At 41.9% G+C, this 14,507-nt stretch overlaps 1 protein-coding gene across 2 annotated transcripts in view; it reads right to left on the bottom strand.

Moving 5' to 3' along the window:
- Nucleotides 1–5,279: 5,279 nt before the first annotated feature.
- The window catches only part of GAS7 (growth arrest specific 7), a 75,223-nt gene continuing 65,995 nt past the window's right edge, over nt 5,280–14,507 (bottom strand). For both annotated transcript variants that reach the window (XM_021538703.2, XM_021538702.3), the window contains exon 14: nt 5,280–14,083. In XM_021538703.2, coding sequence (XP_021394378.1) covers nt 13,970–14,083 — 114 coding nt within the window. In that variant the 3' untranslated portion in view covers nt 5,280–13,969. The remainder of the gene's footprint in view (nt 14,084–14,507) is intronic.

Below are 14,507 nucleotides of genomic sequence, written 5' to 3'. Positions count from 1 at the left end.
CCTTTCTAAGTAGGTAACAGCAAGAATATAACATTATTTATTTTACAGTATTATTACAAGCTCCTAATTTCTAAATATTTCTAAAGACAGCAGCGAACTTCACATATCTCAGTGAGAGCCAGGAATAGCTGACCGTCCTCCTGGGAACTTGGAGGTCAGGAATCCTCCTGGGATTTTCTTTCCACTTTTTGTGGAGCCCTTGGAGGGATAAAACCACCTGCAGGGGATACTGCAAGTGCAAGGCTGGACACAGAAACAGTGGCAAGGTGCCACTGTCACTGCCAGAAATCAAGGGGTGGGATTATTTTTAAGTTAAGAACGATTTCTTGCTTAGAAAAACATCAATAAGTGAGATTTTAGAGGAGTAGGCATTTGGCTATAGCTTAAGAGTAGTTACAAGTTTTTTTGTTACAAGGTAATATATAACTTTCTAATAATATATTAGAAATATTAGAAATAATATTAGAAATTATAATAATATTAGAAATAATTTTCATTTGGCTATACCTTAAGAGCAGTTACAAGATTTTTTGCTATAAGGTAATATATAACTTTCTAATAATATATTAGCAATATTACTCATAATATTATTAGAAATATTAGGAATAATATTATAAATATTATTATTAATAATATATAATGTTTTCTTCTATAAGCAACTAAGAGACAGTTGCTACAGGGTTTATTTTACTTTTCTAACTTACCAGTTTTACTCACTTTTTCTGCACTGTGGATATTTTTAACCAATGGGCTTCTAACTCATAGGCACACATCTGCTTCTGTTATAATTTCTAAACTCTTGGTTTATTCTATACAACCACACCCTTAAATTATCAATTTAGATTGTTCTATTGTATACATTGACATGAGTTTCTCCTGATCTTTCTTAAGTCCCTAAGCACAGTTTCTCATGATTATTCTTATGATTAAACAGTAATTATATTTAATTACTAAACAATCATCACATCTAACAATTATATCATTTATCATGTACTAGCTACACAGGTGCAGTTCTAGCAAGGTACAAGGTCTTCCTGTACCTAGGGTATTTTTTCTTTTCAGGGCCTACTAAGCTTAATTTTCCTTCTAACCCTAAATCCCCATAATTTTAAAACCTTTTTACTATCACTGGGAGTCTGGGCTCTGCTGAGTCAATCCACTGAGAAACACAAAGTGATCTATTAATCCTCAGGACATCAGAGACAACCCATGCCCAATCCTGACTGCACAACTTTGGAGTTTTCTTTGCCAAGGGTTTCACTTTCTGTCAAAACCTCCAGGATTAAAAAAAAAAAAAAAAAAAAAATTTGCATTCCAAGCCCAGAATAGCCTGTGGGGGTCAGAAGAGCTTTGCCATGAGATGTGGTGTGATAACTGATCTGATATGTAAGATTTATTGATCTCAGTAATCTCCTGGGAGACAGGCTATTAATCTTTGATATTTTACTACACCTAGACCACAACCTCCCAGACACAGTGGCTCCTCCTACAGCCAGAGATGTCAACTGTATGCTAATTATTCATGTGTACTTACATTCTTTGTTAAATATATTGCTTCTACACGCCAGAGTCTGTGCCTCAGAGGCTCAAAGAGTGAAGCACAAACATTCCATTCTGGAAAGCTCTGTCAGTTATGCCTTGGAATTAATAATACTGATCCTTCCTTTCACTTCTTTTCATTTGACTCTGGAATTTTCTTCCCTTTTCCCATCAGTCTGAGCTCCCATTAAGGAAAATTCTGTGATCTGTAAAATCCTTCATGAAGTTATTTTGCTAACATCATCTTTCCCAACTCCCATAGAAACCACCATTCTGGATTTTTAGCTATTTTTTTTCCACCTGCCATTTCAAATCTCACAAATTCTCTGCTGTGCTAAATGTCATCTCGTGTTCAGATATTTCTGCAGTCCTTCCTGGAGCCACACACAACTACAGTGAGAAGCAGCTGCTTGTGAGCTTCATCACTGCAATTAGCTCCAGGAAATTAAAGTTCAGCTGCCACATACCCAGCCCTCAAAGGCTGTTTCCTTGTGCATCACATTGGCTCAGCAAAGAGGATGCAAAACACCACCCAGAAGAACTAAGGAAAGGAACAAAACCAACAAAAAGGCACTAGGAGGAATTCTTTAGCTTTTTCCTTTCTCCTTTGCCTTTCAGGGAAGGAAGGGGGTGGATTTATTTGAGAAAGGTATCACAGAGGATCAGTTATCAATCACTGACTAAACTGTCCATCTATTTATCTGTTGGGAGGCAAAAAATCTGTCAAGTGCTGTTTAACTCCAACACTGAAGTTCGCTGCTGTCTTCTAGAAATATTTAGAAATTAGGAGCTTGTAATAATTCTGTAAAATAAATAATGTTATATTCTTGCTGTTATCTACTTCCTGCTGGGGAAAGGTCCCTGAGCAGAGGATCCAAGTGTAATCTAGGGTTGAATCAGGATGTGTTCCATGTAATTCATGACAAAGCTTTCTCCTCCCACCCTTCCCTATGAAACTGGTGCTTACTGGTCGCTGTCATGCCAGCACACCTGGCTATGTGGACTAATCCAGAGTTCTACTTCTCCCAGATTTGGGAGGGAAGAAATGAATTTGTTTCTGCAAGAGAGGAAAAGCACAAGGCCAGGAAGGTCAGAAAGGCAGTGAGCACACACCTGCCTGTGTGTCTGTGAGCTGCACACAATTTGCAGGCACTCCCAGGAGGATGTGGGCCAACTGAAGCATCCCTGAGAGCTGTGAGCCGTGCTAGCAGGGTGTCTGGACTTAACCCCACATTTCCACATTCCACCACAGCACCATCCACTCTTCCTCCCTTTTACAAACTTGCAGAAAGTGGAAGGGCAGTGGGAAGAGCCCCTGAAGCCAGAAAGCAGAGTTGTAGAACTCAGCTTAAAGACATCCAAGCAGCTGGCATAAAAAACCCAGCCCCAGTCTGTTTGAGCAAAGAACCCGAGACATGTGACACAGTCTTAAAACATTTTCTAAGTCTAAAAAAAACCCAAAAAAATTAAAAAAAACCCCATTGCTCTGTAAACAAAAATATTGTAATTCTGCTGTAGCTCTGGGAGACTTGAGTGTTTGGTTTTCTACTTGATAAAACAGGAAGTCAGAATCAAATCTGAGCTGAAGGTTTTCATCCTCTGCTTTCAGGGACTTGTGAAAACAACAGTGCAAACAGCCTGCAGCACAGACCACCGAAGTTGGACTGTTTGTCCCTACAATAAATACTTCACCAGTGCATGTTTGTAATTTTTTTCATTTGTATAAGGACTGAGACAGCAACTTCCCCAGGGAAGAAACATGACATGAGTATTTCTGTGGTTCCAGTCAAACTGGAGGATTGTGACTGCTGAAACTTCCCTGTGTGTGAGCTTAGTTCAAAGTAAGCTGTGCAAATAGAATTCCCTGGGCCATCTGACCATCAGTTCAGAAACTGCCACTGTGTCCACTGAAACCACATATCACAAATGGTGCTAGTGCAGCAAACCAGATTACAAGATCTGAGTTAAACCAACTCCTTTAACTTTACACATCACTTCATTTTTACTTTACACATAGCTTTACTTCTAAGGGCCTCATGCAGAACACAGGTCACATTGACTTCTGAAGGTTTAAAACCCTTTTCAGCACATCCACCTTGTAGAACCAGTTTAACTGTTTCACTTGACTCCCAGCACTAGCCATGTCTACTCCTATTTCAAGGGCCATATGTGAATCCTCCCATGAACACTGCAAATCATCATGAACATCTGTGACCTTCTGCAGGCTGTCTGGCTGTCCATCCTAAGCCCTGCAAGGCAGAGTTGTCTCTTTGTGTGCCCAGTGGCCAACACAGATGAAGACAGATCCAACCCCCAGAAGCACCACCAGGACTTACCTGCCTTGGGGCTGGCCCGTGGGTCCAGGAGCAGTGCTTTAAGTTCAGGCCTGAGACATCTGTAGGTGCAGTCATTCCTGCTTTTCCCCTTGGATGGACATCAGAAGTCAAAGGCTTAATTACATTATGGAATCCAAGGTGATTTTTAAATTATTATGGCTGCAGAAGCCATAGCACAGATATTCCTATACAGAATGGTGTTAAGCCTTGGGACCTCTGCATCCAAATATTGCAGACTGCAAGGCTGCCACCCTGCCACTGCCAATACCTGCTCTGGTCCTCTAACTGTGATGTTTTGCTGGGCACTGGACTACACCAGCACAGCAAATGGCTTGTTCAGTATCTCCCCAGTTTGGGTTTCCAGGTCGTGTCAAATCCTCTCCAAGGAATTGCTTTTTGCTGTCAGGGTGCAGCTACATGAACCACAGCATGTGGAGGGTACTCACCAGCTGCTCTGCACCATGAATCAGAACCTGAAACAGCCTTCTGGGATTTTTTTAACATATTTAGGCAACTTGGGACAAGGTGCAAAGACACTGCTGTGAAAACCGAGCTTCCACCTGGAACTTTTTCAATGTTTAACCTTCAGTGTCTTCTCCTTTCTGAGAAGAGTGTGCACACCTCTGCCATCACTTCCCACCTCCATGCACAACCACAGAGTGCAGGGGGTTGCAGAAAGCAGGTCTTACATGAGTTGAAAACTGGAAAAATTCCTAGAAAGAATCTCCCAAGGGGTTTATGAGATGTATGGATGACACACCCTGCTGGAAGAGGGGCAGAAGTGTGACCCCCAGCTGCTCTGAGCCCCCTTCCACAGGCAGGTGTTGGGTTAGGCAGGGTTTTGGCAGGCCTGACTTTGATTTTGTCAGAAAACCTGTCAGCATGCATGTTAACTCAAATATCAAAAGGAGAAAAACTATTAATGAGGTTTTACAGCAGTGATTTCAACTGAGCTTCCAGGTGCACGTGAAGCTTGAAAGTAAAGGATTGACTGGGTGGGGAAGAGCTCTAGATCACTTAAAACACAAAACCACACCCATTCCATGGCCCCAGCTCTCAGGCTGCTCATGGTCAGCTTGCTTGCTTCAGAGCCACTTAACCACATGTAGTTTCTTAAACTGATTTCCAGAAAAAAAAAAAAAAATTGAAAATAAAAACTGTAGGAAACCATACTTGTCTGAATATCACATGAAGATCTGAAAAGGGTAAGCACAAGAAGATTACACCCCAGTGATGTGGCTGCAAAATGAAGCTACATTAAGCTAATATAATAGTAATAAATAAATATAATAATAAATAGAATAAAGTCTATGCGGCACCCCACAATGTCTTTGATCAAACTGCACTGGTGAGGTTTGGGGCTGTGGGAGGAGAAAAAGCAACTGGGAAAAGACAATTCCATGCTCAATGTGTCTGTACAGTTTATTTTACAGGAGATGAGATGAGCACTATGGTGTATATAAACTTGCAGAACAATATAGGAAAATACAGTTTAACCATATGAAATTGTTTTACAGTAAGACAGAAAAATTACATAGAGGAAATACCTTCAACACTGAAGGACAAGATCCACAGCTGACATCAAGTAGCTTCTACTGAACCCTGCCAGTTTATTTGAGCTGAAGATCTGCCCCTTAAATCTTTTCTTCATTCAACTTAAGTTCAGTAAGTGATTCCTTCATCTATCCTTAGGGAACAAAAGCCATCCCATAATTTCCACAATGATCCAAGATCTACTAGTAACCCAGACAGAGGCTGTGTGATATATAAACTATTTAAGGGGTCTAGTCAGCCAAAATTTATGGAATTTATAAAATTTTGGTTAAGCATCTTTAAAAACAAGTCATTAGTACTGGCAAAAGACAACTTTCCTAGAAATTCAGAAGTATTTAGGAAAACTTACACAAAAAGGACCAAAGAAGCAACTTAATTTTGGTAGAAAACTCTGGTTTAGTGTATGACTGGTATCTGGCCTGCCTGGGAATCCCTGCTGCTGCAGAACTGCCCAGTGGAATTCTCAGTCTTGTGTTGCACAAAATAAGGGAATCATCTAAGGAGAAGAAAGTATTTTTGTCCAACAGTAGTACCTGCTGTTTTCATAATGGATAGAAGCTGCTGTCCCTAAAGAGCGTTTTTGACCTAAAGGAGTATGGACATCCCAATTCCTTAGGCTATTCTGATAATCTCAGCCATTTCATCAAAAAACTCCAAAGGAACAAGGGATTTCAGGTCAACCATTCCCAAATTCTGGGATTAACATGACTGATTATTTTGTTAGCAGATGTGAGATCCCTGAAATCAAATTCAGCTTTTGAGTTCCAGGACCAGAACATTTCTTCCCTGCAACTTCTGTAAAAAAAAAAAAATAATAAAAATTGTGGGCTCTTAAAAAAATTATTATTATTAATTAATATTATGCAATAGTGTAACAACTCTTTTATGTAAAATTATCACTGCGTACTATTTCTATGCAGATTTCCCTGCTTATTCTACTGAGACCGAGGATGGGTCCAAAGATTAGTTTCAATGCAGTTTCTTTTGAAGTCTTATTTTTTCTATTCCATTTTCAGGATTGAGAATTTAGGATGCCTGAGCTGGACAGCAAACTCGCAGAGCCAAAGGCAGGTCTCCTGGAGATGTGGCTGTCCTAAGAGGGAGCACAGTTCAGAGCAAGGAAGGGGCTGAGCCCAGTGGCTGCTCCTGAGATTTGGCAATTTGTAGGGTAAATCTGTATTTTTCACATGCTTGTAGCAGATAATATTTAAAGAGGCACTTCAAGGGGATTTACTAGCAGAATTTTAATAGGGTTGTGATACAAGCCATTACTCAGTTACTTGTTAAATCAGTAGCCCTAAAAGACTGCATATATTCAAAATTATAGTCCTGTCCACTCACTGAACCTGGATAGAACAGCTGGAAAGCTTTTCTTCTGAATATCCACTGAGTTTATCTCTTATGACACACCTGAAATAGTTCAACTTAATGTAAGTTGAGGGAATTAAATGTGCATGTCTCAAATCTATACATGTTTTTTTTTCCGTGATTATTATGTGGTTAATCTAAGACTTATTTTTTTTTTTTAATTGGTCTATGAAAGATCTTTTCCACATACAGTTCTTAGACTCAGATGCATCATTAGGCACAAAAGGTTTCTGCCTTGAGGAATGCATGGGATTAGAAATTTAGGTTGAATTGTGCTATGTGTTGGTCCCTTCAGAAAAACATCCAGGAAGGAAAAAGAAACTGCAGCTAGCACAAAAAGAAGTTATTACGCTTCCAAACCTGGTGGCTGATTAAAAAAAAATCCAAAACAAACCCCAAAATAACATCTCCAAAAAAGCTCTTAAAACCCTCAGAGAACAGCCAAAAGCGTGAAGTTTGGTTAGCACATTGAAATAACAGATATGTTCTACGGAATTTCAAAATTCAAGTGTTGTACTTCACTGATGAAGGGCTGGCTACAGTGACAACAGAGAGGCAAAAATAAAGAGTTGAAAGATGCACCTCATATGAATAAAATCTACTGTAAGACAAAGCAGTGGGTGTTGTTCTTACAACAGTGCTTCTCAGGAAAAGACAAGGGTTTGCTGCCAGGAAAGACTTCATTCCCACTGTGCATCAGCAGGGCTGTGTGCTCCAGGCTCCTGGAGCACAGCAGGCTCAGCAGCCCTGCCCTGGCACAGCCAAATAAATGCCAGAGCCCCTCTGCAGCCCCCAGGGCAGCACTGGCACCTGCACGCTTCCATGGGTGCAGAGCTGAGCTCTGGATCAGACAGACACATCCCAGCACTGATTTCCAGTGAGCTGGACAGCTCTGTATCAGACAGACACATCCCAGCACTGATTTCCAGTGAGCTGGACAGCCCTGTATCAGACAGACACATCCCAGCACTGATTTCCAGTGAGCTGGACAGCCCTGTATCAGACAGACACATCCCAGCACTGATTTCCAGTGAGCTGGACAGCTCTGTATCAGACAGACACATCCCAGCACTGATTTCCAGTGAGCTGGACAGCTCTGTATCAGACAGACACATCCCAGCACTGATTTCCAGCTTCTGAGCAGGACTGGGACAGTTCTGGGCTCCTCACTTATCATTACTCAATGCCCATCAGGGTCTGGGAGAGGTGCCACTGAAGTAACCACCTTCCTGCCCTATGTGTCTGCTGTAATCTGAATTTACCTGTGACTCTTGCCCACCTGGTTGAGATAGATGTGGCCAGCAGGCTCCTCTGGTGCTCACAGGATGCCTGTGGGCTGTTGCCCATCCCTGTGAGGGGATGGCAGGAATGTCCTCACAGCAGCAACTCCTCAGAGCCAACGCTGCAGCAGCCTCTGCCACGCCACTCTGCTATTCCAACACATGCTGGGGAGCAAAAAGCCTGCAGGCTTTCCAGAGAGCTCTGTGAGCTGAAAAGATCATTATTTTGAAAACTGCCTTTTTGACACTGCCTTTTGCAGATGTAGTTGCCAAATGAGAGGAATGTCAGGGTGAGCAGGACTGCCCTCAGGACACTGCTGCCATCTCTGGGAGCAGACACAGCAGGCTGCACCAGTGGACAAGAGCACAGGAGATACTGTGAAACAGTAAATCTGCTTTCAGTTCAGAAGGAAACATCCAATAACCACGTCACGAAGCCACATCTACTCATTCCAGGGGGACCTTCAAAGTGCTTGTCTGGATTTCTTAAGGTGCTTGGTAGTGAAGGACCCACCTGGGTAAGCAGTGCCCTTCCTCTCCCTGTGTGTGACTGAAGAAACAGATGGGCAGAGATTCTTTGTCTCTGAATTATGGATTTGAGTTTTTACAGCTGCTCCAGAGGTGTGTTCTGACTGCAGCCCCACACAAGAACATACTGGAGCTGCTGGGAGCTGCACAGAGAGCAACTACACTTTAATTATTTCTCATTTCTTAATATTTACTTTATCCATGTAGTTGAATACAAGTAAGGAAAGAAGAGGCTTGTGCATTTCTGTTTGTTAGCCTGATTTTCAAAGAGTCTTATCTCTTAGCTCCCTGTTGTATTCCAAGAAATCTCTGAGTGCTGAGCACTTCCAAAGAACAGGTGAGGAATGCCCATTTCTATATAATAAGCCTAACTTGCAGCCAATATTTAAATAATGACATTAAAAACAGACAATTCTAGGAAGTCCTAACAAAGCCTGAGAAACTATGACTGCTACAAGCATAAAGAAATTTCCTGTGAATGCCCCACATAAAACTCATTTTAGGGAAAAAAACCGCAAAAAACTAGCCCAAGTAAAGACAAAAAAAAAAAAAAAAAGCTGCATAAAGGGAAAAAGAAGCAGTGCACAAGGTTGCATGCTGCCTGTCAGGCACTCAAGAAGTGTGATTTCAGTGTTTATCTGTGCAATAATGGGGAGCACAGGGGGAAAGGGAGTCTAGAAACATAACAGGGATTTCTGTATGATTTTCACTGCTGTTACAGTATTTTAAAATAAAATTTAAAAAATTAAAGCTATCTTCTACAATTCCAGTGTCCAATAATGAACTTATGTCCCTATAAGGGAGCAACCAAAGTCTTTCAGAAGATGTCCAACCCATAGAAGTGATGAACAAGTGTGAGTTACAGAGATGACTGAACCTGGAGCAAACTGAGAATTGGGCCTTTTTGGGATATTACTCCAAGAAAGAAATTGGAATCTTGCTGCTAATGGGAGAAGAGTGCATTTGGCCCATGTGGTAAAGGACTCACTGCTTTTAGCTAATAAACTCCAACAGGAATCAGCCAACAGCACTGGATCCAGAATGAGTTCTGGCAGGAAATGAGCTGAAAGAATTCCTTAGAGAGAAAGATGTTCAACTTTGCTTTGGAGACACAGGCAGGAAGGTGTGGATGAGGAGTAAAAAGTTCTCATTCTGTATGGCAGCTGAGGCTACAGCTGGCAAATCTCACCAGCTGTGGCACTGAGCTGAAGCCATGGAGTTCAGGAAGCCCAGAGAAGGGCCAAAAGGCTCTGGCTGAAATGGAAAATGCCACAGAAATCTCCAGCACAGGACAAGAGTGTGACAGCATCACTCAGACCACGAGGGAGCTCACAGGTGTGGCAGCACTCCCAAAACATAGGTGGCTTAACAGGTCAGGGCAAGCAGAGCTACCTGCTAAGGGCCTGAGGAAAATCCCCCCTTGTTTCACCTCTGGCAGTGAAAGCAAACAGTGTTAGCTGAGAAATGAGCTGCTCTGTGACCTCAGAGCAGGCAGAGCTGAGAGAACCCTGCCAATCTGAGCCCACAGTGACTAAAGCAGCAAAAGCTCACACCAGGCGTGGGAGGTGCCAGATGAAATGAGATGATGCCAAAGCTCAGTACTGGAGGTAAAGGATTTCCTTTGGTATTCCATTAATCAGTTACACTGCAGCTGTGTCATGCAGCATCCACGCATGCTGGAATTTTAATAAAACACAAGTTTGATCTTGCTCTGGAGAAGCAGGAGCATGAAGACAGGCTGGGCTCCACTGCATATTTGAAAGTCAGTGGAAGACAAAGAGAGCAATGCTGAAACTCCCAAAATTACCTGTGAGAGCAGGAATCCATGCTCTCCTTTACATGTGCCACTTCCCTCTTTGAAGATGCTGCCTGTTAGAAGCAAGGAACTCCAGCATGGCCTGACCTGTAAGGCATCACTACCCAAAATCCATCAGTCAGAGAAGGCAATGAGCCAGGTAACACTGATCTGCAGGGTCATAGCAAGAGGGAGTAGCATCTTTTGAAAGAAATAAGCTGAAAATGGTTTACAAGCAACAGCAAAACTTGCACTGAGTACAGATGGAAGTGTTGTGGATGAACATCTCACCTGTGGTGGAGCAGGGCTGGGAAAGATCACCAGCCAGGTAGCTGTGCTCTCCTCTGGTCATTGAAGTGAAAACCAGACACAGCCTCCACCAAGAGAATTGCTGTTCTGGGCAACCCACATCCCTGAAACATTTCAAATGGACCGAGAGGTAGAAGCAGGAAAACTGTCTGGAAATAAAACCAGAAGTAAGGAAAAAAAAAAAAAAAAACAAACCATAAAAAACAACAACCCCAAACCAACAAAAACAACAAACCCTCGAACTAAGAATTTAGAGCAGCATAAATACACCTTAGCAGAGGAACCAAAACACATTACAGTCCCCAGAGAAACTTATGCTAATGGACAGTATTTCCAGTCCAAAATAGATAAAGTAACAAACACCTTTAAAGAAAGAGGAAAAATAAAGTGTAATTGCTAACGAATTATTTCAGGTATTTATTAAGGAAAATACTGTATAAAGTGCACAACTAGCTTTGTTTTGCAATCAAAGTAAGAACGTGCTGAGGCATTGTCAAGATTACCATTGTCAATTTACAATACAGCCTAGAACAGGGGGCAACGTGAAATGCAGTTTTCATGTATTCACATTATTTTGGCCACTGAAGTTTTCGAAGTTCAACCTGCACTTGTGGCTTAAAAAATAAAAAGTGCCTATCCTCTGAAGTGCAAGGCAAGAGTTCCTACACACTGATGTAGGAATGTGCCCCTGTTGACAGAGTAAACAAGTTACTTTTTGTCTCCTTAAAAAGGAAAAAGTCCAGAAGTTTCTCTCCTCAATTTGGTTAAAAGACATCTCATAGGACCTTCACCTCAAACTTAAGGATAGCTAATGGGACAGGAGCCAAAAAGTCCTGCCTAAGCAATTCACTAGAAAAGAAGAGAATAGAAGATGTAATTGCTTTTGTAAAGTGTTTTAGCAGGAGCAAGAACCTCTTGCCCTGACTCGGTTTTTTCTGTAAAAAGCTTTTTTATTTTGCCTTTTATTAAAAATTTTTGTTTCCAACACTGTCACAGGAGCCATCCTGCTACTTTTATGCCACCTGAGGTAGCTGAGCTATCTTGGGTATAATGCTTGTCTATGAGAGCTTATGAGACCTAGCATGAAGAGAAAAAGAATTACACTGATATGGCCAAAAATTAGTAAGACACAGAGTGAATCAGTAGAAAGACTGAAAAGGAGAGATCATCAACTGCCCTGCTTGAGGGCAGAAGGAAGGAGAAGAAGATTCCAGGGAGGCTCTCACTAAGCTCAAGGACACTCAGGAAAACCAGAGACTTCAGCTGGTGCTGCAGTGCTCTGTGCAGGAACTCAGGTGAGGCTTTTCCAACACCAAGAATAAAACTGGAGACCCAATTCCCAAGTGTGCAGCACAGAAGTGTCACACCAGGAGCAGTGATCCTGAGTGTGCAGCAGCCATGGCACTCCATCTGCCAACGTGCAAAGGATGCTAAGGGTTTCTAAAGGTCAATGAAGCAGCAGAGGAGTGGGTTATGAAGGCATTTGCAAGACAGGAATGAACCTGTACTAGTAAAGAGATGGTTGGGAAAAAGGGAGCAGTATGAGAACAATGCAATAATAATTTAGAAATAATAAACCAGAAAAATAACCACTGCAGCAATGTTACAAACGTGCTTCAGGTATGACTTTTCTGTGTCTCAGTTTTTATTTCCAAAGAGGAATATTGACTCCCAATGATCCAGACCCAGAATCTGCAGGATGATGAACAAAAACCTGGAGCAGTAGTAGAACAAAAGAAGGATGCAGTTCTGGGGTTGGGGAGAAAAAGACAGTAACAGTGAGATAAAATGGAACGAAACTGTGGATCAAATGAAATAGTATGGTTTGGGATATTGTAGCTAAGAAAACAGTAAACACTGAGTAAAGGCCACAGTGGTGAGAATCAAGATTTCTCCTGGATTGAAAGGAAGAATGTGAATAATCTTTGCATTGTGTGAAATGCTGAAAAAATATATTAACAGCAACTCTGAATACTCAATCAGAAATAACAGCAGAAGAAAATAAATACAATTTCAAAACCAGTCTCCAAACTACATTACACAATTTGCTAAGAGCAATGTTGAATTTTTGGTGGTTTGCAGTAAGGGTAAATGGCCTGGGGTGACTTTATGATGCTCATCATTTGCCCTAAACCAGGACAGTAACATAGAAAAAAACTCAGGCTAAGACTCTGATGGCACAGAAGTGCTGGGCACCTACATCTACACTGAATGCAATCTAGCATCACATAGTCATGGCACCTTTGAAAATCAGGCTCCAAAAAGATAACAGCCAAAATTTAGCAGGACAAACCCAGTAATTAAAAATACCTAAAGGCTGTGGCATTCACCTGAAGAAACCAAAAAATGAAATCTAAACCTGAATCCTAAGTAAACTATTAGAGGACTGTCTTTAAGGAGATTCTGTGGAAAAACACCTTGCATGAGCAGGGAAGATTTTAAACATCTCATTTATTCCTTGGAATACAACCTCCTTCTGTCATTGAGGGCACTCTGACAGCTAATGAGGTAGGTATAGTACAACCAAGTCTTTCCTGATAAAAAATTGTGATGGTAACATTTTCAAACTTACCGACTGGCCGACAACAGAAATCATGAAAATGAGTTTATGTATCCCTGAGAGGGAGTATAAAACAGGAAGAACAGGAATCCTCTCCGTAGATTTTGGGAGAAGGGCCATCACTTCACTGCCATGGTGAAAGACAGTGTTCTATGAAAGCAATGTATTCACACAACACTGCTGCAGGATACACAGATTTGATAAACGGGGGAGCCAGGAAAGCTAATTGACTTGCCTATGGCCATGAGAGCAGTCAGTGATAGACCTGGGATTCCTGATCAGGACCTCCTTGCCTCCTGCATCAGATTCAGTTCTCTCCTCGCTGGCCAGAGGCTCTCTGCCTGGTTGTTCTAACACACTGTATAGAGATAGTCATGCAAGGGGTGGAGCACAAAGTCACTGAAGAACAGGGCACTTTCTGTGCCAGGAAGCAGATTTCTCCTGGAAGCTGCGTGCAATTGGGAACCTCTGGTGGGAAGCACACATCTGCTTTTTTCACCCTGGAATGTCTGGTGCTTAAGGCTTAGCACAACGAGGACCATTGTAATGACTAAATGGAACAGAGATAGCCCATACAGGCATAAATTACAAGGTGTCTGTCTGGTAGTGAAACAACCTTTTCCCTATGCTCTTTTGACCCTTAAAACAAACATTAGCCTGCTTAATTCAGTGGACTCATCACATCCAACCATAGATCAGTCTATATTTCCATGTCCACAGGTCGGATATCTCCAGTTTTGTGTTCTTTTACCCACAGTTCCCTGTCTTTGGCAGGATCCACTTTCCGAAGCAACTGATCCACAAGTTCTACTGTCTGAAATGAAGAAAACAAGAATCCAAATGTCAAGGGCACACTTCAAGCAGAGAGTCATAGTTCTGACATGCAGAGCAGCTGTGGGCATGCATACACTGCATCTGCAGACAAGTCAGAGCTGCACCTACATGAGACTGGATGGACAAGACAGGTCTGAACAGAAGCAGAGAAGAGGGAAACTTAACATGATGAAGCAGAGACAGGTTTCCTGTGCCAGGCAGCAGCCAGGCAGCCTCTGACTCCCGTCCTGCAATCTGCACCTTACACCAAACACAGCTGTACTGAGTCAGCGTGCATTCCCCATACTTTAATATTTGCTAAACGGCCAGTTTTTAATAAGGAAAATATATATACGCTCCCTTTTCCAACAGTGAAACAATTCAGCACAAACAGAACACCACATGGAGTAGTACATCATGCTGGG

Source organism: Lonchura striata, chromosome 19 (assembly GCF_046129695.1).
Source record: "Lonchura striata isolate bLonStr1 chromosome 19, bLonStr1.mat, whole genome shotgun sequence".
In the NCBI taxonomy this organism is placed as follows: Eukaryota; Metazoa; Chordata; class Aves; order Passeriformes; family Estrildidae; genus Lonchura; species Lonchura striata.
The sequence above is the reverse complement of the archived record's forward strand: the minus strand, read 5'-3'. Positions and strand labels throughout refer to the sequence as shown.